The sequence below is a fragment of the Narcine bancroftii genome, chromosome 4 (genome assembly GCF_036971445.1).
Source record: "Narcine bancroftii isolate sNarBan1 chromosome 4, sNarBan1.hap1, whole genome shotgun sequence".
Classification (NCBI taxonomy): domain Eukaryota; kingdom Metazoa; phylum Chordata; class Chondrichthyes; order Torpediniformes; family Narcinidae; genus Narcine; species Narcine bancroftii.
The window spans coordinates 56,364,571-56,389,680 of record NC_091472.1 but is presented as its reverse complement, the minus strand read 5'-3'; the positions used below and the strand labels follow the sequence as shown (position 1 = coordinate 56,389,680).

The window sequence follows — 25,110 nt, the reverse complement described above, 5'->3', positions numbered from 1 at the left end:
CGCTTGTAAGCCATGTGGCGGGGCAGCTTGCCAAAATGGCACCATCAGGGGTTTCCCTTCTGTCCAGCACGGAGCTCGGAAACCCACACTGGGGGACCACGTGACACCTAGGTGACGTCAGCACCCTCCAGAGCGGTTCTCAGCCAGGTCCAGGCTGGGAGTATAAGTGCAGCCCAGCAGCCTGCAATAAACCAGTCTGCTCACTGAGCTCAACCCGTCTGGTTGTGTGTGTTATTGCAGGAGCAGTGTAGCCGCCGCTACAATTGGTGACCCCGACTGGTTCAAATGTCTTTGAAGCCATCATGAATGAGCCTGGGATTAGCGCTATAGCGCTATAACTGTCTGAATTCTGGGTTCAGGAGCCAGAGACCTGGTTCGGCTATGTGGAGGCTCAGTTTCACCACCACCAGATTTCGTCCGACATGACCAAATTCTACCATGTGGTCGGTGCCCTGGACCAGGCACTGCCAGATGCGTGCTGCACCTTGTTCAACACCCACCCGCCGAGGTGAAATACAAGACCATCAAGTGAGTGCTTACCGGGTCCCTCAGACTATCCAGACACCAGCGTGCCACTCGGATGCTGCACCTCGACTCCCTGGGGAATAGGTCCCCAATGGAACTGATGGACGAGATGCTCGCGCTCATGGGCGAGCACACCAACTGCCCACTCTTCAAGCGCATCTTCCTCGAACATATGCCCAGGGACATCCGGCCGCTGCTGGTCCAGGAGAGCTTCACTGACCCGAGGAAGGTCACGCAGAAGGCCCGAGAGATATGGCTCGCACGATTCCCGGAGGGCTCAGTGTCCAGCAGGTCACGGGGCATGGGCAAGACCACCCCAACCCCGTCCCAGCGTTGCTGTAGAGCACGGCCCCTGCAGGGGCCCCCAAGAGCATAACCAAGGCCACAGCATCCACTTCAGGCCTCTGCTTCTACCATCAGAGCTGGGGAGCCAAGGCTCAGAAATGTCATCAGCCCTGCTCGTTCCAGGAAAAGTCCAGGCTGGCCACTGTTAATGGCTATGGCGGCTGGCCAAGGACACAGCCTTCTCTACCTGTGGGACTCAATCAGCGGCTGGCGGTTCCTCGTTGACACTGGAGCCCAGATCAGCGTCATCTTGGCCACGGCCATCGAATCCAGGAACCGACCTTGTGGACCTCCCCTCTGTGCGGCCAACGCAACGGCAATCTGGACATTTTGTGTGGTGGTTCATCGTCTCGTCCCTCCCAATTGCCATCCTGGGTGCAGACTTCCTCCTCGCACACGGGCTTCTGGTGGACATTTGAGGTAGACATTTGGTGGATGTCCGTACCTTCCAGGCCATTCGCCTCGACGCCTCCCGCTCAGAGCAACCATAGATGGCCATGATCAGCACGCCCAGAGACAAGTTCCAGTGGATCCTGGACGAATTTCCGACACACCTCAAGCCACAGTTCTCCACTGCCTCGCCTTGCCGCGCCACGGGGTGTTCCACCACATCCCCACCCAGGGCCCACCGGTTCATGCCAAGGCACGCCAGCTCCCGCCTGACAAGCTCCAAGTAGCGAAGGAGTAGATTTCACACCTGTTGGAGCTGGATATCATTTGGCGGTCCGACAGACCATGAGCCTCGCTGCTCCACCTGGTCCCGAAAGCATCCAGTGGCTGGCGTCGCTGCAGAGACTATCGACGGCTCAACGAGGCAATTGTTCCTGACCATTACCCCATCCCTCATATCCAGGATTTTACGGCCAACCTGCATGGCGCGAGGGTCTTCTCCAAGGTTGACCTGGTGCGCAGATATCACCAGATCCCGGTGCACCCTGAGGACAAACCCAAGACAGCCATCATCATCCCCGACATTCGGCACAAGGCGGGGAAGTACAATGTGGTTGCCGATGCACTCTCGTGACCGGCCATCTGCGCGCTGGTGCCCAGCCTCGACTTTGACCAGCTCGCCTGGGTCCAGGAAGTTGATGAGGAGACAAGGGCCCTCAAGACTGCCATCACCGGCCTGCAGTTCCGAGACCTCCCGACTCCGAGCAGTGAAGGCACCATCCTGTGCAATATCTCCTTGGGCACCCCATGGCCAGTGGTTCCCCAGCAGTGGCGGAGGCAGGTCTTCCGTCACATCCTCGACCTTTCACATCCATTCATCAGGTCCACGGTCTGGATGGTGGCAGAACGGTTCATATGGCATAGGCTGCGGAAGCAGATCAAGGGCTGGGTCAGAACACGCACCCATTGCCAGATGTCCAAGGTGTACAGGCACACCAGTGCGCTCGTACAGGAGTTCGAGCACGTCTAGGAACAGTTCAGCCACATTCGCATGGACATCGTCGGGCCCTTATCTGTTTCCTGGGGCAACCGTTACATGTTTACAGTGGTGGATCGCACCACCCGCTGGCCTGAGGCGATCTCAATGCCAGATGCCTCCACCGACTCCTGCTCCCGAGCACTGTTGCGTGGTTGGGTCGCCTGGTTCAGTGTCCCAGCTCACCTCACCAGCGATCGGGGCACCCAGTTCACATCTGCGCTTTGGGCACGACTCGCCAACAGGTTGGGGATCCAGCGACACTGCACCACGGCCTACCACCCGCAGGACAATGGACTGGTCGAACGTCTGCACTGCCACCTTAAGTCAGCGCTCATGACCTGCTTCACTGGTCCCGACTGGGCAGACAAACTGCTTTGGGTGCTCCTGGGCATCCGCTCCACTCCCAAGGAAGATCTGCAGGCGTCATCAGCTGAGCTGGTCTACGGTGCGCCGCTGGCACTACTTGGTGAGTTCGTCAACGCACCCCACAATCCCCAATGGACGCCACATGAACTACTTCCTCACTTCAGGGCACGCTTAGACTTCTTTGAACCTCCACTGCCGCCTAGGCATGGTACCCACCCGTCTCACGTTCCCGGCGAAATGCTTTCCTCAGAGTACGTTTTCGTTCAGCTGGGCCCGACCGCGGTACCTCTGCAGCGACCATACAGGGTTGTACAGCGTACCGGCTCAACGTTCACTCTGGACATGGGCAGCAGGCAGGAGCTGTTTACCATAGACAGGCTGAAGCCAGTGCACCTTGATCCCACCAAGCCCGTGGTCGTTGCCCAGCCCAAGAAGCTAGGCTGCCCAGCAAAAAAGGACATTGCCGCCGGTTCTGGGGGGGCTTTGTGGCGGCTCACCACAAGGCAGGCGAACCAGCCCCGCCTGTAAGCCATGTGGCGGGGAAGCCAAGCAAAATGGCGCCATTGGGTGTTTCCCTTCTTTCCAGCACTGGGCTTGGAAACACGCGCTGGGGGACCACGTGATGCCCAGGTGACGTTAGCGCCCTCCAGCGCGGTTCTCAGCCAGTGCGGGCTGGGAGTATAAGTGCAGCCCAGCAGCCTGCAATAAACCAGTTTGCTCAATGAGCTCAACCCGTCTGGTTGTGTGTGTTATTGCAGGAGCAGAGTAGCCACCACTACAAAAGTACCTTTCTGCTCTCCACATCTAAAACACAAATCCTTTAAACTAAATCCATATCTCTTCAATATTTCAGGCATCAAATATAATTGATGTAAAAAATAACCATATTATACCTAACATTAATTAACTTTATAACATTATCCACACATTTTTTGACCATTCTTTCCATGTCAAAATATCTAAATCATTTTCCCATTTCTCTTTAACTTTATTCATATCTACTTTTTCCATTTTCTCCTGTAACAACCTACATATACCTGAAATAAAACCTTTTTCAACTTTATCCGCAATTAATAACTCAAATTTTGTTTGACCTGGTAAAATTAACTCCTGTCCATAATCCTTCTTCAAAAAATTACAAAGCTGATAATAAGCAAACAAAGAATTTGACAAAATACCACATCTCTCCTGTAACCTTTCAAATGAACAGAATCTCCCTACCTCAAAACAATCCAATGTATTAACTAATCCTCTAGTCTTCCAATCTTTAAAATAAGGGTTATGTAAAGAAAAAGGAATTAATTTATTTTGATATAATGGTGACTTTATAGATATTATCTCTTTAGAACCTATAAGTAAATTTCAATTAGACCAAACATTCATTATATGTCGTAAAACAGGTAACTTAAATACTTGTAACAATAAAGGATTCCATTTATAAATAAAACAAGTCATATTATTTTCAGAACTCTGATCCATCTCTATTTTTCCCCATCTAGGGGGCTGTTCAATATCAAATAACCTATTAATAAACTTCAACTGTGCAGCTTCATAATAATTCTGAAAACAAGGTAACTAAATCACCTAACTCATAGCTCCAAGTTAATTTTTGAATAGAAACTCTTGACAATTTACCTTTCCAGAAAAATAACCTAATTACTTTATTTATTTCCTTAAATTTTTTTTTGGTATTACACATGGTATTGATCGAAAAAGATATTGTATTTGAGGATATAAATTGATCTTTATGCAATTAACCCTTCCAATTAAAGTCAATGGTAAATCTTTCTACTTATTTAAATCAATTTTAATCTTACTCAATAAAGGTATATAATTTAAATTATATAAGTCCTGATATTTTTTTATTTACAACTACTCCTAAATATTTAATTTTACTAGACCATCGAAATTTAGTAATTTGCCTTTTTCCTTTGGCTTGGCTTCGCGGACGAAGATTTATGGAGGGGGTAAAAGTCCACGTCAGCTGCAGGCTCGTTTGTGGCTGACAAGTCCGATGCGGGACAGGCAGACACGGTTGCAGCGGCTGCAGGGGAAAATTGGTTGGTTGGGGTTGGGTGTTGGCTTTTTCCTCCTTTGCCTTTTGTCAGTGAGGTGGGCTCTGCGCTCTTCTTCAAAGGAGGTTGCTGCCCGCCAAACTGTGAGGCGCCAAGATGCACGGTTTGAGGCGTTATCAGCCCACTGGCGGTGGTCAATGTGGCAGGCACCAAGAGATTTCTTTAGGCAGTCCTTGTACCTTTTCTTTGGTGCACCTCTGTCACGGTGGCCAGTGGAGAGCTCGCCATATAACACGATCTTGGGAAGGCGATGGTCCTCCATTCTGGAGACGTGACCCACCCAGCGCAGCTGGATCTTCAACAGCGTGGACTCGATGCTGTCGACCTCTGCCATCTCGAGTACTTCGACGTTAGGGATGAAAGCGCTCCAATGGATGTTGAGGATGGAGCGGAGACAACGCTGGTGGAAGCGTTCTAGGAGCCGTAGGTGATGCCGGTAGAGGACCCATGATACGGAGCCGAACAGGGGTGTGAGTATGACAACGGCTCTGTATACGCTTATCTTTGTGAGGTTTTTCAGTTGGTTGTTTTTCCAGATTCTTTTGTGTAGTCTTCCAAAGGCGCTATTTGCCTTGGCGAGTCTGTTGTCTATCTCATTGTCGATCCTTGCATCTGATGAAATGGTGCAGCCGAGATAGGTAAACTGGTTGACCGTTTTGAGTTTTGTGTGCCCGATGGAGATGTGGGGGGGCTGGTAGTCATGGTGGGCAGCTGGCTGATGGAGGACCTCAGTTTTCTTCAGGGTGACTTCCAGGCCAAACACTTTGGCAGTTTCCTCAAAGCAGGACGTCAAGCGCTGAAGAGCTGGCTCTGAATGGGCAACTAAAGCGGCATCGTCTGCAAAGAGTAGTTCACGGACAAGTTTCTCTTGTGTCTTGGTGTGAGCTTGCAGGCGCCTCAGATTGAAGAGACTGCCATCCGTGCGGTACCGGATGTAAACAGCGTCTTCATTGTTGGGGTCTTTCATGAAAGTAATTTGCCTACAATCTGTATAATCTTCATCAGCCATTGGTAAAATCTCACTCTTTTCCCAATGAACTTTATATCCTGATAACCTACCATATTAATTCAGTAAATCTTGTAATGACTTTGATGAACTTTTTGGGTTTGTTAAATATATCAAAACATCATTTGCAAACAAACTAATCTTATATTCACTTCCTCTCACCGTAATTCCTTTAATATTAAAATCCTGCTGAACACCTTGAGCCAAAGGTTCTATTACCAAAGCAAACAAAGCAGAAGAAAGAAGACAACCCTGTCTTGTGGAACGAGATAAATTAAAAGAATTTGAAATCTGACCATTCGTCATTACTCTTGCTGTAGGTCCAGCATACAAAGCTTTAACCCAACCTCCAAATGACGGACCAAAATTAAATCTTTCTAATACTTTAAACAAAAATTTCAATTCAACTCAATCAAATGCTTTTTGAGCATCCAAAGATACTACCATTGTTTGATTAAGTTGATGTTTTGCTGCGTTAATTAATGAGTATCTACACTGCCTAAAGAAATCTCTTGGTGCCTGCCACATTGACCACCGCCAGTGGGCTGATATCGCCTCAAACCGTGCATCTTGGCGCCTCACAGTTTGGCGGGCAGCAACCTCCTTTGAAGAAGACCGCAGAGCCTACCTCACTGACAAAAGGCAGAGGAGGAAAAACCCAACACCCAACCCCAACCCACCAATTTTCCCCTGCAACCGCTGCAATCTTGTCTGCCTGTCCCGCATCGGACTTGTCAGCCACAAACGAGCCTGCAGCTGACGTGGACTTTTTACCCCCTCCATAAATCTTCGTCCGCGAAGCCAAGCCAAAGAAGACCTTTAACAAAACCTACTTGATCAATATGTACCAATTTTGGCAGATAATTTGCTAATTTATTAGCTAAAACCTTAGCCACAATTTTATAGTCAACATTCAATAATGATATCGGTCTATATGAAGCCACTTTTAAGGAATCCCTATCTTTTTTTGGCACAATTGTAATCAATGCTCTTGAAAAAGATTCTGGAAATACACCAGTTTCTGTTGCCTGTTTCACTATATCCTTGTATAGCGGAAGTAACAAATCATTAAATTCTTTATAAAACTCTATTGTAAATCCATTCTCTCCAGGAGACTTCCCATTGGGCATCGAATGCAAAGCTTCCAACTCTAAATCAGTAAAAGAAGCATCTAAATCTTTCATATCCAGCTCAATCAATAATGGCAAATCCAATCTAGATTAAAAAAGAGTCAATTTGATCCATCGCTTGATCACCCTCTGATGTATATAATTTTTTATAAAATTTTAAAAATACCCCATTTATATTCTCTCGCCTATAAGTAATCTCCTAACAGCATTAATTGTTCTCGATACTTGCTCAGTTTTAAGTTGCCACACCAAAACTTTATGGGCTCTTTCATCCAATTCATAATAACATTGTTTAGAGGGCAAAATTATTTTTTCATATCTATATGTTTGTAAATTATTATAATGTAATTTCAATTTGGATAATTGTGACTTAACATCTTCAGTACATTTTCTTTGTAATTTTTTCTCCAAACTTTCAATTTCCTTTTCCAAACTTAAACTTTCTGATAAATACTGCTTTTTAATCCTTGCTGTATAACTAATAATTTGACCCGTTAAATAGGCTTTTAAAGCATCCCATAAAATGAATTTACTCTATATTGAACCTCCATTCATTTGTAAATAAAAAATTATTTGATCCCTTACATATTTAATAAATTCCGGTCTCTTTAATAACATCTCATTGAATCTCCAATGATAAGCTGTCTCAGTTACTTCAGCACCTAAATATTTGACTAACAACAAAGAATGATCCGACAATAATCTACTTTTATACTCTGCATAATTAAATCTCTCCTGTAACTGCGTAGAAATCAAAAATAAATCTATTCTAGAAAAAGAATTAAGTCAAGCTGAGTAAAAATATCTTTTTCAGTTGGATTTAACTTCCTTCATATTTTCACTAAATTCAAATTTTTCATCGTCTCAAGCAATCTTTTTGCTGTTTTTGTTCTTTTACAGTTTTTAGAGATTTATCCAACAAAGGATCCAAACAACAATTAAAATCTCCTCCTACCAAAACATTGTCATTTGACTGATTCAAATTTAAAAATACATCAGAAATAAATGCTTCATCATCTTGATTTGGTGCATATACATTCATTAATGTCCAACATTCAGAAAAAATTTTTACAATTGACTACAAAAACTCTCCCCGCATTGGCAGAAAAAGAATCCAAACTGAACGAAACCTTTTTATTTTATTTACGAATATCGCAACCCCTCTAGCTTTAGAATTATAAGAAGAAGGAATTACATGTCCTACCCAATCCTTTTTCAACTTCAAATGTTCTTTTTCTGTCAAATGAATTTTTGCAAAAATGCAATTTCTACTTTTAACTTCTTAATGTAATCTAAAACTCTCCGGTTAACAAGAGGAGTTACTGCTTTTTCAGTTTTTCTATTTGGGGGGTTAGCGGGGCTTTTTTGGGTTTTTTTTAAGAATTAATTTTAGACAGAGCCAATTGTATAAGTTTGGGTGCCATTTAGTAAGACATAATGAATACTCTAAACTTTGCAAGTTTTAATGTTAAGGGGTTAAATAATTTGATAAAACAGAAATGTGTTTTAGATTACATTAAGAATTTTAAAACAGGTAGAGTGTTGAAGGTTAATTGCAAAATATTTTCTGAAGCATGGACTTTGATGAATGCGTACGCACCGAATGAAGATGATGCAGAATTTGCTACAGATACATTTTTGCATTTGAACCATTCAAATGATATCATAGTGGGAGGGGATTTTAACTGTTGTCTGGATCCATTGTTGGACAAATCTCCAAAAACTGTGAAGAAAACTAAAATGATGGGAGACCTAAATTTAGTGCAAATATAGAGGCGGATGAATCCGACTGAAAAGATTTTTCATTTTATTCTGCCGGTCATGATTCATTCTCAAGAATAGACTTCTTTTTGGTATCAGCACATTTGCAGGGTAGAATTAGTCAGACTGAATATAAGAGCAGGATTTTGTCTGATCATTCACTATTGTTAATTTCATGTAGTGGCGCTGAGGTGGCAGAAATTACCTACCATTGGAGATTTAATGAAATGTTGTTAAAAAAGCCTGAATTTATTAAATTTGTAAGAGATCAAATTAGCTTTTTTTTTTAGAAACGAATGAAGGTTCAGTTCAGAGTAAGTTTACTTTATGGAATACTTTAAAGGCATATTTGAGGGGTCAGATTATTAGTTATACAGCGAAAGTGAAGAAACAATATATGGCACTAAGTCAGAACTTAGAAAAAGAAATTGCAATATTAGAGAAGAAATTTCAGAAAAATTCAACAGAGGATAATAAGATACAATTGTTTAAATTGAAGGTAACGTTATAATACCATGCAAACTTATAATAATGAAAAATGATTCAACGATCAAAACAACATTATTATGAGTTGGGCGAATGAGCTCATAAGGTCTTAGCTTGGCAGTTGAAGACTGAACAAGTATCTAGAATGATTAATCCAGTTAGGAAAAATTCAGAGATAACATAAACCACACGATATTAATGATGAATTTCGTACATTTTATTGAGATTTGTATACATCTGAAGGGACTTCTGATACGGATCAGATTGAATCCTTTTTGGCTAATTTAAATTTTCCTTTGTTAAGTGATGAGGATATTTGGGAATTGGGTGGTCCATTTACTGATTTGGAATTTAAGGAGGCATTGTAATCTATGCCTAGTGGGAAATCACCTCGAGAAGACGGATTCACAATGGAATTTTATAAAGAATTTTATGACTTGTTACTTCCTGTATATAACTACTTAAACAAGTGACTGACACAGGTTTATTTCCAGAGTAATTTTCAAGGGCATTAATAACAGTTATTCCAAAGAAGGACAGAGATCCATTAAAAGTAGTTTCATATAGACCAATATCTTTATTGAATGCAGATTACAAGATTGCAGTAAAGGTATTAGCAAACAGATTGGCTAATTTCTTACCAAAATTAGTACATGTGGATCAAGCAGGATTTATCAAGATTAGGTATTCAGCTGATAATATTACTAAATTGATTACAATAATTAATGCTTCAAGACAACAACTCAACCAACCAATGATACTAGTACTAGACGCGGAAAAAGCTTTTGACCATGTGGAGTGGAATTTTTTATTTAAGGTGTTTGAAAGATTTAAATTTGGACTTCTCTTTACTGGTTGGGTTAAGGCATTATATACTAATCCTTCTGCTTGGGTGGTGACGAATGGGCCGATTTCTCCGGTATTTAATTTGTTCAGATCAACTAGACAGGGCTGTCCGCTGTCACTAGCCTTATTTGCATTAGTTATAGAACCTTTGGCTCAAGCAATAAGGCAAGAAATTAACATTAGGGGATTTACAATTGGTGGTCAAGAGTATAAAATTAATCTGTTTGCAGATGATGTGTTGATATACTTATCTCATCCCAAAAGTTCTTTAGAACCATTACAAAATTTGTTGAAACGATATGGAGTAATTTCGGGGTATAAAGTAAATTGGGATAGTGAGATAAAACCAATATCGGATGAATATTATTCAGATTGTAGACATCTTACGAAGTTTAAATGGTCCAATAAAATTAAGTATTTAGGAGTAATAGTGGATAAAGAATATCAAAATTTATATAGTTTAAATTATATACTTCTATTAAATTTGATTTAAATAGATGGAAAGAGTTAACATTAACTTTGATTGGGCGAGTAAATTGCATTAAGATGAATAATCCTTATTTGAAAGGTGTGATATTAGTGGAGGATTGTTTTGAAGCAGGTATATTTCTTTCCTTTAATACACACATGTCAAACTCTGGCCCGCAAAAGTGGTGGATGGCCAGGTACAATTATATTTGGCCCGCAAGATCATATCAAAAATGTATTAGAGGTGGCCCGCTGGCCGCCGCGCCAGTATAGCACATGCACAGTAACCGTTGTGTCCCAGGGTGAGAGAGAGAGAGAGAAAAATCCTGGTCCTTGAAAAGTAGTGGTGGGTGGTTTTATAAATACGCTGTCGTGTCCCCCCGCCCACCCCCCCCCACCGCAGCGCGGCCTGGCCGGTGTCAGGGGAAGCCAAGGCCGCTTCCCAGAGCCCGGAACCCCAGTGGCACAGCGTTTCTTGGAGCTGCAGATGGAGTCGGGACGCTGGAGGGAAGATTGGGGCTCCCCGCCGGGCGATGGGGGTGCCGGCCGCCAGCCGCCCTGCGCCTTCCCACCGGACCAGCGGCGGGTGCCCAGAGTACACGTGGAGAGTGAGGCTGGTCGGGCAGGTAGGGTGGAACTCCCCACCAATCTCGGGAGTGGCGTGGGCTGGATCGGGATTAGCCGCGCTCACCTGCTCCTCCACCGCTGACCAGGATCCCAGCGCGGTCCTGAGCGCGGAGACTGCCCTGGAAAGGTCCTGGGACACCGGCACGGAAAGAAAAGGGGGTCCGGGAGAAACTCAGCAGGTCAAGGGGGGTCCGGGAGAAACTCAGCAGGTCAAGGGAGGTCTGGGAGAAACTCAGCAGGTCAAGGGGGGTCCGAGAGAAACTCAGCAGGCCAAAGGGGGATCCGGGAGAAACTCAGCAGGTCAAAGGGGGATCCGGAAGAAACTCAGCAGGTCAAAGGGGAATCCAGGAGAAACTCAGCAGGTCAAGGGAGGTCCGGGAGAAACTCAGCAGGTCAAGGGGGGTCCGGGAGAAACTCAGCAGGTCAAGGGGGGTCTGGCAGAAACTCAGGGGGGGCCTGACCTCGCCAGGACCGTTGCCCACTCCCCCTCCCTGCCGCAGGCTGACCCGCGACTCACGGTGACGGGGCCGCTGATCCGCCGAGATGCCGCCCTGCAGCGAGAGCCGATGCCCCCGCACTGTCGTTGTCCAACCCGATCGCCCGCAAACCCCGCCCTCCTGCACACAGGGCCTGAGTAAGTATTATGAACTTTAATCTCAGGATAAAACGATCTTCCAATAATTTCATGTCACAGTGATAAATATATTCCTGGTTAAAAATGGTCCTGCACCTGGATACAAGCTCATTAGGCATAAAACTTGAAAAGTGTGTAAATCAAAGGATATCTGTACCAATGGAAAAAGGGCATGGCAAATAACCCTGCTAGAGTTCATGCCCACTATCAGTCATCCATTTGATTGTTTCAGGAATCATGTTATTCTCCCACATTCTCAATAGCCCTCAGATTTTACTATTCGACAGCACACTAGCAAAATTTGACAAATCCTCCATAGAGAAATATTATTTATTGAATATTTTATTTTTCATTTGTTAATGCTTCTGGAAAGAGTTTATCTAAAACTATTATTAAACATTTATTTTAATAAGAAAAAGTTTAACATTACGTATGTTGAAAGAAGAGAAAACATGCAGATGTTGTTGAAAATTTTCAATAAATATTTAGTTCGGCCCTCGACTTAGTCCAAGTTTTTAATTTTGGCCCTCCGTGAATTTGAGTTTGACACCCCTGCTTTAATAGATTCAGTATATTACCAAAAACTTTATTTGCTTATTATCAAGTATGAGATTTATTAGAAAGTTTTGGTAGAGAGTTAGTATTGCCTGGTCAAACAAAATTTGAGAATTTAATCGTTGATAAGGGGAAGAATGGATTTGTTTTGGAAATGTATGTTGCTATAGGAAAAGATGATGAAGGTTGATGTATATAAAATGAAAGAAAAATGGGAAAAGGATTTATCTATTTCTATATCTTTGGAGGAGTGGTCTAACATGTGTGTTGACAGTGTTACGAAGTTAATTAATGAACGATACAGTTTGGTAAATTATAACTTTTTGCATCAGTTTTATTTAACCCCTGAAAAGTTTTTAAAAATATGGATTTGTGGCGGTGCACTCGCTCAGGGCAAATTGGCCTTGCTTGTAACGCCACGTGGCAGGACATCCCTGGGAAGATGGCGCTGTCAGGGGTTTCTTCCTCAGTCAAAACTCCAGCACGATGAGTGCTGCAGGCAACATAGTGATGTCATCACGCACGTGGTGACTGAACCAACGCTGCCCTTAAAGAGGCATGCGCCAGATTCAAATAAAACAGTCGTTAACGACCCTCATCGTGGTGGCTGTACTTCTTACACTGCTCACACCGCCACAGTGGTGACCCCGATGAGTCCAGACATTTTTCTGGACTCAAGTAACATGGATTCAGCGGAGGTTAATGCAGTCTACATCAAACTTCCCCCTTTTTGAACCCACCGCCTGCGAACTTTGTTTGGGCAAGTGGAAGCGCAATTCCAGCTTCGCAACATCTCTACAGATGTCACGATGTTTTACCACGTCGTGAGCATGCTGGACCAAGACACGGCAGTGAGGGTGGACGACTTCATCCACCACCCACCAGCCGTCAGCAAGTACACCACCCTCAAGGATCTGCTGCTGGGAACTTTCGGGCTCACTCCCCAGCAACGGGCTTCCAGGCTGCTACACCTGGACAGGCTTGGGGACTGTAGTCCCTCAGCGCTGATGGATGAGATGCTGGCCCTGGTGGAAGACCACAAGCTGTGTTTTCTCTTTCGCCAGATATTCCTGGAGCAGCTGCCGGAGGACATCCGACTGCACCTTATGGATGAGGATTTTTCAGACCCGCGGAAAGCAGCGGCCCGCGCGAATGCCCTCTGGTGAACGAAGAGGGAGAACGAGGCATCCCTCAACCAGTTAATACAACTGGGACCCAGCTGCCCGCAAGCCGCACCCAAGACCAAGCCGGAGGAGAGCCAGTCTGCCTGGTGCTTCTACCACCAGCGTTGGGGAGCACAAGCCCGTAAGTGCTGGCAACCCTGCGGGTTTCAGGGAAACGACCAGGCCAGCCGCCATTTATGGCTGCGACGGCTGGCCACGTGAACAGCCTCCTTCATATCACTGGCCGCTGCTTCCTGGTGAATACAGGGGCTGAATTCAGTGTCCACCCCCCCCCCCCCACGGCCTTAGAAACTCGCACCCAATCTCGCGATCCAACCCTGCGGGCAGCCAAAAGTTCCACCATCAGGACCTACGGCACCTGCATGGCACAGATCCAGATCAGGAGGGAGAAATTCCACTGGACATTCGTCCTGCCCTCGGTGGGCACCGCACTGTTGGGGGCCGACTTCCTGAGGGCTCACGGTCTCCTGGTCGACAAGAAGAGCAAGAGGCTGGTCCACACCCACATGTTCCACTACATACAAAGAGCAGAAAGCCCACCTCCACACCCTCTTTGCCCAGCTGGCGGATTTCGGCCTCACGGTCAATGTGGCCAAATGCCAGTTCAGCAGAGAGTCCCTCCAGTTCTTGGAACACACCATTTCAGCGGCTGGGGCCGCCCCGGCGCCGGAAAAGGTGGCGGCCGTCCAACACTTCCCCAAATCCTCCACCCTCAAAGGCCTGCAGGAGTTCATGGGTTTTGTGAACTTTTACCATCAGTTCATCCCCGGGGCCGCTCGCACCATGCATCCATTGTTCGCGCTCATAGCCACCAAAGAAAAAACCCTGGCCTGGCCGGAAGAGGCGGACAAGACTTTCGTGGCAACAAAGGAGGCTCTGGCCAGCGCAACGCTGCTGGTACATCCATGACTGGAGGCCCACATGGCACTCTCCATGGACGCCTCAGCTACAGCAGTGGGGGGTCCTGGAACAGTGGCTCAAAGAACAATGGCGCCTGCTGGCCTTTTCCAGCAAACAGCTGCGCCCGCCAGAGCTCAAATACAGTGCCTTCGACCGGGAGCTGTTGGCGCTGTACCTGGCCATCCACCACTTTTGCTACTTTCTGGAGGGCAGGCAGTTCACAGTTTTTACCGATCACAAGCCCCTCACTGGCAATTGCCAAGGACCCATGGTCGACCAGAAAACAGCGCCAACTCTCGTACGTGTCAGAGTTCACTACTAACATACGCCACAGGGCCGGCAAGGACAATGTAGTGGCGGATGCACTCTCACACCCAGCCATCAACACTCTCGCCCCCGGCTTCGACTACGCTCAACTGGCTCACGCCCAGAGAAACGATGCGGAGACACAAGACCTGCACACCACCATCTCAGGCCTCAAACTCAAAGAAGTCCAAGTGCCCAACAGCCCAGACATGCTGCTCTGTGACGTTTCGACATGTACGCCACGTCCGGTAATACTGCCACACTGGAGAGTGAGAGTCTTCAGCTTGATCTACAACCTCGCTCACTCGGCGGTGAAGATGACCGTGCAGATGGTCGTGGAGTGCTTCATATGGCACGGGTTAAAGAAAGAGGTGGCGGAGCTGGCCAGGAACTGCACCAAGTGTCAGATCTCCAAAGTCCACCAACACACACAGGCCCCCATCCAACCCTTCGACTCGGCAGCTCGCAGGTTCCAGCACATCCACGTCGATGTAATTGGTCCATTGCCGGTATCCAGGGAGGCGCGTTACCTTCTCACAGTAGTGGACTGCATCACGAGATGGCCCAAAGCTATCCTGATCAATGAGGCCTCTGAAGAGATGTGCGCCTGGGCTCTGGTCAGCCAGTGGATTGCCCATTTCGGATTCCCGGCACATATCACCAACAACAGGGCGCACTGTTCACGTCTGCCCTGTGGACACAGATGGTGAAACTCCTGGGGGTCAAGCTCCATCACACCACGGCATACCACCTGCAGTCCAATGGGCTGGTGGAGAGGTTCCACAGGCACCTGAAGGCATCGCTCATAGCCAGACTCGCCGGCCCTGACTGGGCGGACGAACTACCCTGGGTCCTCTTCGGGATCAGGACGGCACCCAAGGAGGACTTGCAATCCTCGTTGGCGGAGATGGTATACGGCGCACCACTCTCCCTGCTTGGTGAGTTCTTTGGCCCTGAACCCGACACCGTGATCACGGATGCAAACTTGCTGGTGGACCTCTGGAGGAGACTAGCCTCCCTGCCTCCCCCACCTCTGTCCCGCCATGGCACCCGGCCAGTCCACCTCCCCAAGGAGCTCGACTCTGCCTAATTCATTTTTGTGCGAAGGGGACCGCAGGGGGCACCGCTGCAGCACCCATACGAGGGGCCGTACAAGGTCTTGCACTGGTCCAGCGGAACTTTCACCTTGGACGTTGGGGGAGGGAGGAAGGTGGCCAATCTGGACTTATCACAGCCGGTGCAGACAGCCAGGCCCAAGTGAAGGGGCTGCCCGCCCAAGCAGCAGGATGCATAGCCGGTTCTGGGGGGGGGTTGTGTGGTGGCGCACTTGCTCAGGGCGATCCGGCCCCGCTTGTATTACTATGTGGTGTGGCAGCCCTGGGAAGATGGCATCTTCAGGGGTTTCTTCCTCAGTCAAAACTCATGCGCGGCGCAAGCCCCAGGTAACCGAACCAACACTGCCCTTAATGCACCAGATTCAAATAAAACAGTCATTAACGACCCTCAACGAGGTGGCTGTGCTTCTTACACTGCTCACACCGCCACAGATTCAGTGAATCAGATTCGTGTTTTTGGTGTGGTGAACAGACAGGTACTTTTTTACATTCAGAATGGGAATGTACAAAAGTCAGACCTTTTTGGGAAAAAAAATTAAGTTTTTGTGAGATTTATTCAAGATAGATCTACATATTGACCCATGGGTATGTTTATTGGGATATATGAATACACTAATGAGATTTGTGACTGGATAAATCTCAAATTCCATTCATACGTTTAGGGTTGTCAGTAGCTAGAAAATGTATAGCTGTCACTTGGAAAAATTATGTTGAATTTAATATACAAAGATGGCATAATGAAATCCAATCGTGTATTTACTTGGAAAAGATAACTTACAATTTGTGGAATGACACCATAGTTGTCGGTAGAATCACAAATGGCAATGAGGAAGTGTACAGGAAGTAGATCAGCTCGTTGAGTTGTGTAAAGACAAGAACCTTGCACTCAGTGTCTGCAGAACCAAGGAGATGATTGTGGACTTCAGGAGGAAGTCAGGGGAACACAACCCAGTCCTCATTGAGGGCTCAGTAGCGGAGAGGGTCAAGAACTTCAAATTCCTGTGTGTCAACATCTGAGAATCTATCCTGGAGCCTCCATGTGGATGTAATCACAAAGAAGGCTCACAGTGGCTGTAGTTTGTGAGGTGTCTGAGGAGATTTGGTATGTCTCTGAAGACTCTCGTAAACTTCTACAGGTGTACCATGGAGAGCATTTTGGCTGCTGCATCACTGCCTGGTATGGAGGCACCAAATCTCAAGAGAGGAATTAACTCCAGAGGGTTGTAAACTCGGCCTGGACATCACAGGCACCAGACTTCACTACACTGAGGTCATCTATATGAGATAGTGTCTTAAAAAAGCAGCCTCTATCCTCAAAGACCCCCACCACACAGGCCATGCCCTCTTCACTCTGCTACCATCGGGGAAAAAGGTACAGGAGCCTAAAGACAAGCACTCAGCGGCACAAGGATAACTTCTTCCCAGCTGCCATCAGATTCCTGAATAATCAATAAATCAAAGACACTGCCTTACTTTTTGTGAACTATTATTTTAATTTTTTTTTATATCTAGTAATGTTTTAAGATGGTTATAATATGAATGGTTACACTATGACATTACCGCAAAAACACCAAATTTCATGACTTGTTCATGACAATAAATTCTGATTCTGATTGTACAACTTTAACATAACATCAAAACTCCTATACTCAATATTTTGATTTATGGAGGCCAATATACCAAAAGCTGTTTCTGCAACCCTATCCACCTGTGGCGCCACTTTCAGGGAATTATGTACAGATAGACCCAGACACGATATTTCGAAGTTACAATGATCAGAATCCGTTTTGAATAAAGGTAAATTGGGGTCTACCTGTATCCATGTGGTTGCTTTTCTTTCTCCGAACGTCATCATTTTGGTGCTCCTCTTGTAGTGACATCAAGGAAACATGCTTTGTTGGACCCAACACTTTTTTATAAAAAAAAGGTGATTTGGAACACATAAGCAGATTGCCATCGCTGAGGAGCGAGAGAGAGAGAGATGAAGAGGGAGAGAGAGCAACAGCAATCTGCACATGTTTTCCAAATCACAATGTATTTTGCGAAGTGATGTCGCTGCACCTAGTTACCTGGCGCCCCCACTGCCACCGGGAGGCCCATGTCCATTTACCATAATATCCCAACTCCTAAAATCAATACTTTGATTTATGAAGGTTAATATGCCAAAAGCTTTCTTTACAACCCTATCTATCTGTGACACCACTTTCAGGGAATTATGTATCTGTATTCCCAGATCTCTCTTCTACTACACTCCTCAGTGCCCTACCTATTACTGTGTATGTCCTTTGTTGGTTTATCCTTCCAAAATGCAACACTTCACATTTGTCTGCATTAAATTCCTTCTGCTATTTTTCAGCCCATTTTTCCAGCTGGTCCAGATCCTTCTTCAAGTTTTGAAAACCTTCTTGGCTGTCCAAAATGCCTCCAATCTTAATGTCATCTGCAAATTTGCTGATCCAATTTACCACATTAATATAAATGACAAACAACGGTCCCAGCACTGACTCCTGAGGCACACCACTAGTCACAGCCTTCAGTCTGAGAAGCAATCATCCACCACTACTCTCTGGCTTCTTCTGTCCAGCCATAGTCGAATCCAGTTCACTACTTCACCATGAAAACTTAGCGCCTGAACCTTCATCAGGAGATAATTTCAAGATTAGCTTGATGATAGAAACAAAGTTTATACCACAGTATGTTATGAAACAACACATGTATTGTGAGTTAAAAGAAAATTAGTCCTGAAGATGCTGGAAATCTGAAACAATAAACAAAAATGCTGAAAATACTCCACAGGTTATTAATAAAAAAAGTTATCCCACTGTGGGGTATATTATTCACTGCAGTCCCTGGAACAGAATTACTTTTCATGATCTTTGTTTGTTCCAAATCACTTTTTAGCCCATGAAGCACACCAAAAGTGCAGTCAGGATTACAATATAGGATCTCTAACAATAAAAATCAATTTTATCTTAAAAGTATTACTTTAAAAATAATCCCAAGCCATAGTAAATACCACTCCATCAGCCTCCACATCCAACATAAAATTCAACAAATGACTTTAAATATTTAGAGGAATGGTTTGTGAAAAATCTACAAAACATTACTTCATGCCAAATTTAAGCACTGAATTGCAGTTTCAACAGATGGGAGAACAATAACTACATTCGGTAATTACTTTGACATTTCAAAATAAGAAGTCAATTATTCATTATGGGTTGGAGTAAAACAGGAAAGTCTGCAGACACTGTGACTGAAGTAAAAACACAATGCTGGAGAAACTCAGCAGGTCAAATAGTGTACTTTATATAGCAAAGATGAAGATACATAACCAACGATTCAGACTTGAGCCCTGAGCAAAAGATAGTCAGGTGTCTGAAAAAAATGGTGGGGAGGAGCACAGGAAGAAGGTAGAGAAGGGAGGAAGGGAAAAAAGGAAAATAAGGGGAGGGGGGACATTGCCCCCTCCTGTGAGGTAAGAGGGTGGAGACCTTGAAAAAGGAGACAGGGATAGGGAAAGAGGGAAAATAAGGAGTGGTCTCACAGAGAAGTCCATGTTAATGCCATCTAGATGGAATATTAGATGTTTCTCCTTCAATTTATTTGCTTTGGCACTGCATAAGGCCATTAATAGACATGTTAGCATGGGAGTGGGATTCAGAATTGAAATGGTCAGCCACTGGGAGATTCCTGTCATTGATGTAGACAGAATGAAGATGCTCAGCGAAGTGATCTCCCAGTCTGAGTCTAATCTCCCAGAGAAGGCCGCAATGACAGCACTGGATGCAGCAACTGACTCCCTCAAATTCACATGAAGTGTTGCTTCACTTGGAAGTACCATTTGGGGCCCTGAACGGCAGTGACTGGGGTGGTGGCAAGTGTGGCGCTTCCTATGGTTACAAGGGAAGGTGCCAAGGGGTGATTAACAGGAAGGGATGAGTGAACGAGGCAGTCACGAAGGGAGCAGTCCCTACAGAAGCTGGAGACGGGAAGATGTTCCTGATGGTGGGATCATTTTGTAAATCATTTTGTGCTGGAGGAACTCAGCAGGTCTGAAGAAGGCTTCACTCCCAAGACGCAGACTGCCTTTTGTTTTCTCTGGATTCTGCGAGATCTGCTGAGTTTCTGAAGCACTTTAGTGGAGACCCTCGCATCTGCAGATTTATTTACCTCCAGGGACAGAATTAGTCACAAATTTGAGAAACATGGAGTGGATGGCCAGCCCTATTTTCCCAGGCCAGGGGGGAAGGGGAGGGGAGGGAAGGGGAAGGAAGGGGGAGGGGGAGAGGGGAGGGGGTGGGGGTGGGAGGGAGGGGGTGGGGGGAGGAGGGGGAGGGGGTGGGGGGGAGGAGGGGGGAGGGGTGGGGGGAGGGGGAGGGGGAGGGGTGGGGGGAGGGGAGGGGAGGGGGGAGGGGAGGGGGGGGAGGGGAGGGGGAGGGGGTGGGGGAGGGGGGTGGGGGAGGGGAGGGGGGAGGGGGTGAGGGGGAGGGGGAGGGGAGGGGGAGGGGGGAGGGGGGAGGGGGGAGGGGGAGGGGGAGGGGGGAGGGGAGGGGGGGAGGGGGGGAGGGGGGGGGAGGTGAGGGGGTGGGGGGAGGGGTGGGGGAGGGGAGGGGAGGGGGGGGTGGGGGAGGGGAGGGGGAGGGGGAGGGGGAGGGGGGGGGGGGGTGGGGGAGGGGAGGGGGGAGGGGGTGAGGGGGAGGGGGAGGGGAGGGGGAGGGGGAGGGGGAGGGGAGGGGGGGGGGGAGGGGGGGAGGGGAGGGGGGGAGGGGAGGGGGGAGGGGAGGGGGAGGGGAGGGGGGGAGGGACCCCCGAGTGCTAACATCGGCCCTAAACAGCCCCATCGTTCTGCGATGTGAACGGTGAAAGTTCATTCGCTCGTGTCTCGGTGGTCTCACGCACCGGGCGACCCTGCCCGCTGCCCCGGGGGTGAAACGGCAGTAAATCCTACTGCTGGAGGAGGAAGGAGTGATTAAACCAGGCTCCAAGTCAACCTCGATCCCGACAGGGAAACTCGGGCAGGGAAACTCGGGCAGGGCTCGGTTCCCTGCTTCGGTCGCTTACCTCTCGGTAGGAGCCCGCGGTTTCCCCTCTGGCCATCGCCGGCGTCCGGGAGTGGTTGGATCAACAGGCCAACCGGGCACGAACCATCTCCCTGAACCGGCCAACACCCGGCAGCGGATCATGCGGTCAGCAAGAGCGGGGCGGCCGAACCTGGGGCACAAGTCACGGTCTTTCCTCTGGCGGTGGAGCCAGAGCTCACTGCCTCCCCCACCCCCCCTACAGGGGCGCTGGGGGCAGTGCTCACTGCCTCCCCCTACAGGGGCGCTGGGGGCAGTGCTCACTGCCTCCCCCTACAGGGGCGCTGGGGGCAGTGCTCACTGCCTCCCCCTACAGGGGCGCTGGGGTCAGTGCTCACTGCCTCCCCCTACAGGGGCACCAATGCCTTCCAGAGCCCCATACCAGAGCTCGTACTCTTCAATCCCCTGCCTGCTTACTGCCCACTGCTTTCCCCATACAGGATTTTTCTTTGTGCTCACTTCCTCCCCAATCCTGAACTGCTGTGTTGTTCACTACTTAAGCAGCCAGCCAGAGTAACTAGTGTTCACTGCCTATCCCACCCAAGCAGGTTTAACAGTGCATATTCCTCCCAATGCCAAAGTTTCTGTTAACTGGGTTGTCTATCTTGGGCAGCTGTGCCAGTGCTCATGCCTTTCCCAAACTAAATATGATTTTGTGAAAAGTCTCATCTATTTAAATTGTCAAATACTGTACCTGTTCAGCTGCAAAAGTAAGAATTCCAGTGCATTTGTATATTATGTAATATGGATGACAATAAACTAATTATCATTATTTCTCAGTGAACATGACTTTTCTAATTACATTGTTGATCTCTTACTGCGACTAGATGATGAACACTGAAATCAGTGGCATTTCATGCCATCAAGGTGCATCAGTACAAGATCTTTATTTATTGACATTACATTTTGCTTACTGTGCAGGAAGAAAGATGATGGCAGAGAGAGTGACAAAACTTTGTAATCACAGCTGATCGATCCAGAGTAGGAGATGGATAAAGGGGGAATGAACAAGACCAGGGGAGAGATGATTTTAAAAAATGCATTTACCTTCGATGCAGAATGGAAATGCTCATTTTTTAAATTTTTAATTTAAACATACAGCATGGTAACAGTGCCTTCTGGCCCACAAACCTGTGCTGCTCAATTACACCCACTTGACCTCCAACCTCCAAATGTTTTGAAGGGTAGGATGAAATCAGAGCAGCCAGAGAAAACCCACACAGACATGGGGAGAACGTACAAACTCTTTACAGACAGTGCCGGATTCAAATCTGGGTCGCTGGCAATGTAACAGCTTTGTGCTACCCGCTTCATTAAATGTGTCACCTAATTATATTTATTAATAATTATTTAATAATTAATAAATAATGATCATTGTAGCATTTGATGCTTCAGCTCATTTTGAATTCTCTCCTGAACAGTATTATCAAGGAAAATAAAATCTGAAGCAAAACAAAAAGAGAAAATGCTAAAAAAAAGAAAATGCACTCGACTACTGCTGCACCACCATGAAGAGCGCCTACAGAGCCATACCACGACCGCGCTTTACCAAGTATTGTGAAAGATTATATTTTTTATTCATCCAGAAATGAAAATTATTAAGCAAAAAGATCACTGATTTGTCTTTATTCATGCAGAATTCCCTAGCCTTGCAGATAAGCCAGTGTTAGAGAAAAAAAATCACAGTTCATGTTTACTGAAAGCAATCATTAGTTTTTCCAGACAGCTAAATTACCATTTATGTTAACAGAACAAGTCAACTTCCAATTGCACATTGATAAGAAGTCTATTAGAACCTGTAACATTCTTAAATGGCTCAGTGATCTGTCAAACCTGTTTCCATTCATAATTGGCTGGCCAATAAGTGATCTGTCAGAATTACTACAGTAGGCAGAAACATCACACATCCCTTGGCATTTTTACACAGAAACTTTGAAACTATTCCGAAAAAAAATTTAGCATACTTACCTCCGGTGTGTCCCAGTGTGGTCATTTACATAGGGAACTTTTAGGGCACTTTTACACAGCCTTCTTGTGTTGTGGAGTTTGTCGGAGGGGGAGCATCGTATTTATTAGGCCTGTTTCTTATGCAGCCACTCTGTAAAAATGTGTTGGGGTCCCAGTGGAAAAATTACAGGATGGAATTTACATAATAAATCCCATCTCAATATTTTTACACTGCCAATGGAGCAGAAAATTTCAAAGATCCTTTGTGTGTTAAAGATTTGATTAACAGTTGTAATGTCAATAAATTGAATAATTAGCAGTTGGTAATTAAATCAAAACCCAAAAATTAACATAACATGGATGTTCGGTATATATTGGAGGCAAAACCTCCAGACGTTACCTCAAATGTTTAAAGATCTTAACCTTAAACGGGATTAATTGTTAATGTATGTAACTTTGACATCAGTAATTTACATTTCTTAAAAAAGAACCACAATGACAAATGCTGATAGGAAAATGGAACAATTTACCTCAAACAAAGTCAAAGAACTTGTTTATCAACTTGTGAGAAATATGTACCAAAATATGCCATAAATGCTGTACCAAATCACTGTAATCTTTGACTGAGGGTTGATATTGACAAAGGTGATTCTGTCTACCTGAACTGATATTTCTCACCTCCGCTAGTGTAATGTAATAAATCTGTTTGTATGCTTTATGGTTCTGCTGTGTATTTTGTGTCTTGACAGTGTGGGCTGACTATCACAGTGTGATCACCTGACTGAACTTCTACTCCCAGCATACAAGCAGAGACTGATGACCACAGCACCAGTAGTGAAGAGAACAAAGGTATGATTGAGGGAAGAGGAACATCTGCAGGACTGCTTTGAATTGTTGGACTGGACTATATTCAAGAACTCATCCTTAGACTTCAATGAATATGCAACACATGTCACCAACTTCATCAAGTCCTGCTTGGACGAGTGTGTGCTCAAGAGCACATACTGGGTGTACCCCAACCAGAAGTCTTGGATTCACCACCTGCTGAGGGCAAGATCAAGGGATCCAGATTTCTACAAGAAGTCCAGGAAAACAACCTGCAGAAGGGTGTGGTGATTGGGATTTGGTGATCCTCCTGACCACTTGAGCGTAGCAGAGATGGAATGTCCCACCTCAGGTTAGATGCACAAAATGGATGTGTCCCACAAAGTCATGAGTTAAAAATAATATATAAGTAATACAAAAAAACCTCATTTTTAAAAATCTCATTAGAAGAAACATATCATGGTTTCCAGGAGTCGGAATCAGTGGGAGGCATGGAAAGTGTGAAGCTGCCTGACATTGTGAATTGGACTGGGATTTTAGAGTGCGAGTGGCGGTTATTCATCAAACAATGATTCATGCTGTATCTGCAAGCCATTGGACTCAATAGCAAACTAAATGCAGGGAAGATTGCACTGTGACTTACCGTGGCAGGACCTTAAGCGCCACAATTTTTCAATGTTTGTTTTTGACGAGGCAGATTGCCAGGGCAAGATCGACAAGGTAAATGAGAGTTTTGATGGACACTGCTCACCAAAGAAAAAATGAAACGTTTTTTGGACCCAAAAGACTTGACTGCCAATATAAAAAGAGAACATTATTGGATTGCAACCAGGGATGAAATTACAAGTGAGATGGCCGTTGCAAAGTTTTTCACAAAATTGTACTCATCCCAGGGTTTCTGGCAATTAAAACTACATGAAGATAGCACAAAATTCTGTACCTTCAATATTCTGTTTGGCCGATAATCCTGTTTAAGGATGCCATTTAGAATTTCCTCAGCTCCTGAAGTGTTCCACAGGAAAATAGAGCACAACATGGAAGGCATAAATGGGGTATGCATGTACATGGATGACATGATCCTATGGGGATCTACACAGGAGCAACACAATGAGAGGCTCATCAAAGTGCAACAACACATCCAGAACTAGGGATGCTAAACAGAGAAAAATGTCAGTTTAGTGTGAAGGAAATTATTTTTCTGGATGATAAGCTGTTGGAGGCAGGTGTGGAGCCAGACAAGAGCAAGGTGAAAGCAATTCTAGTGATGTTTAGTCTCACTGTCAAAAGGAGCATCTTGAGAGGGCTGGGAATAATCAATTTACCAAACCTGTCTTCCAAAACAATGTACCTCAGGAGGTTGTTACAGGACAACTGTGAATTCAAGTGGACAGACAACCACAAGGAAGAATGAGACGACTGAAGACCATTCTAACTTTGGAACTGGTGCTTTTGACATTTTTTTTGACCCATCCAGAAAATACGGATGCTTCAAAAGATAGAAT

The 25,110-nt window shown here is 45.9% G+C and overlaps 1 protein-coding gene across 1 annotated transcript in view; it reads right to left on the bottom strand.

The window, feature by feature from the left end:
* The window catches only part of pacc1 (proton activated chloride channel 1), a 48,283-nt gene extending 27,214 nt beyond the window's left edge, over positions 1-21,069 (bottom strand). Inside the window, exon 1 of the mRNA XM_069931346.1 lies at positions 20,820-21,069. Coding sequence (XP_069787447.1) covers positions 20,820-20,855 — 36 coding nt within the window. The 5' untranslated portion in view covers positions 20,856-21,069. The remainder of the gene's footprint in view (positions 1-20,819) is intronic.
* Positions 21,070-25,110: the final 4,041 nt, after the last annotated feature.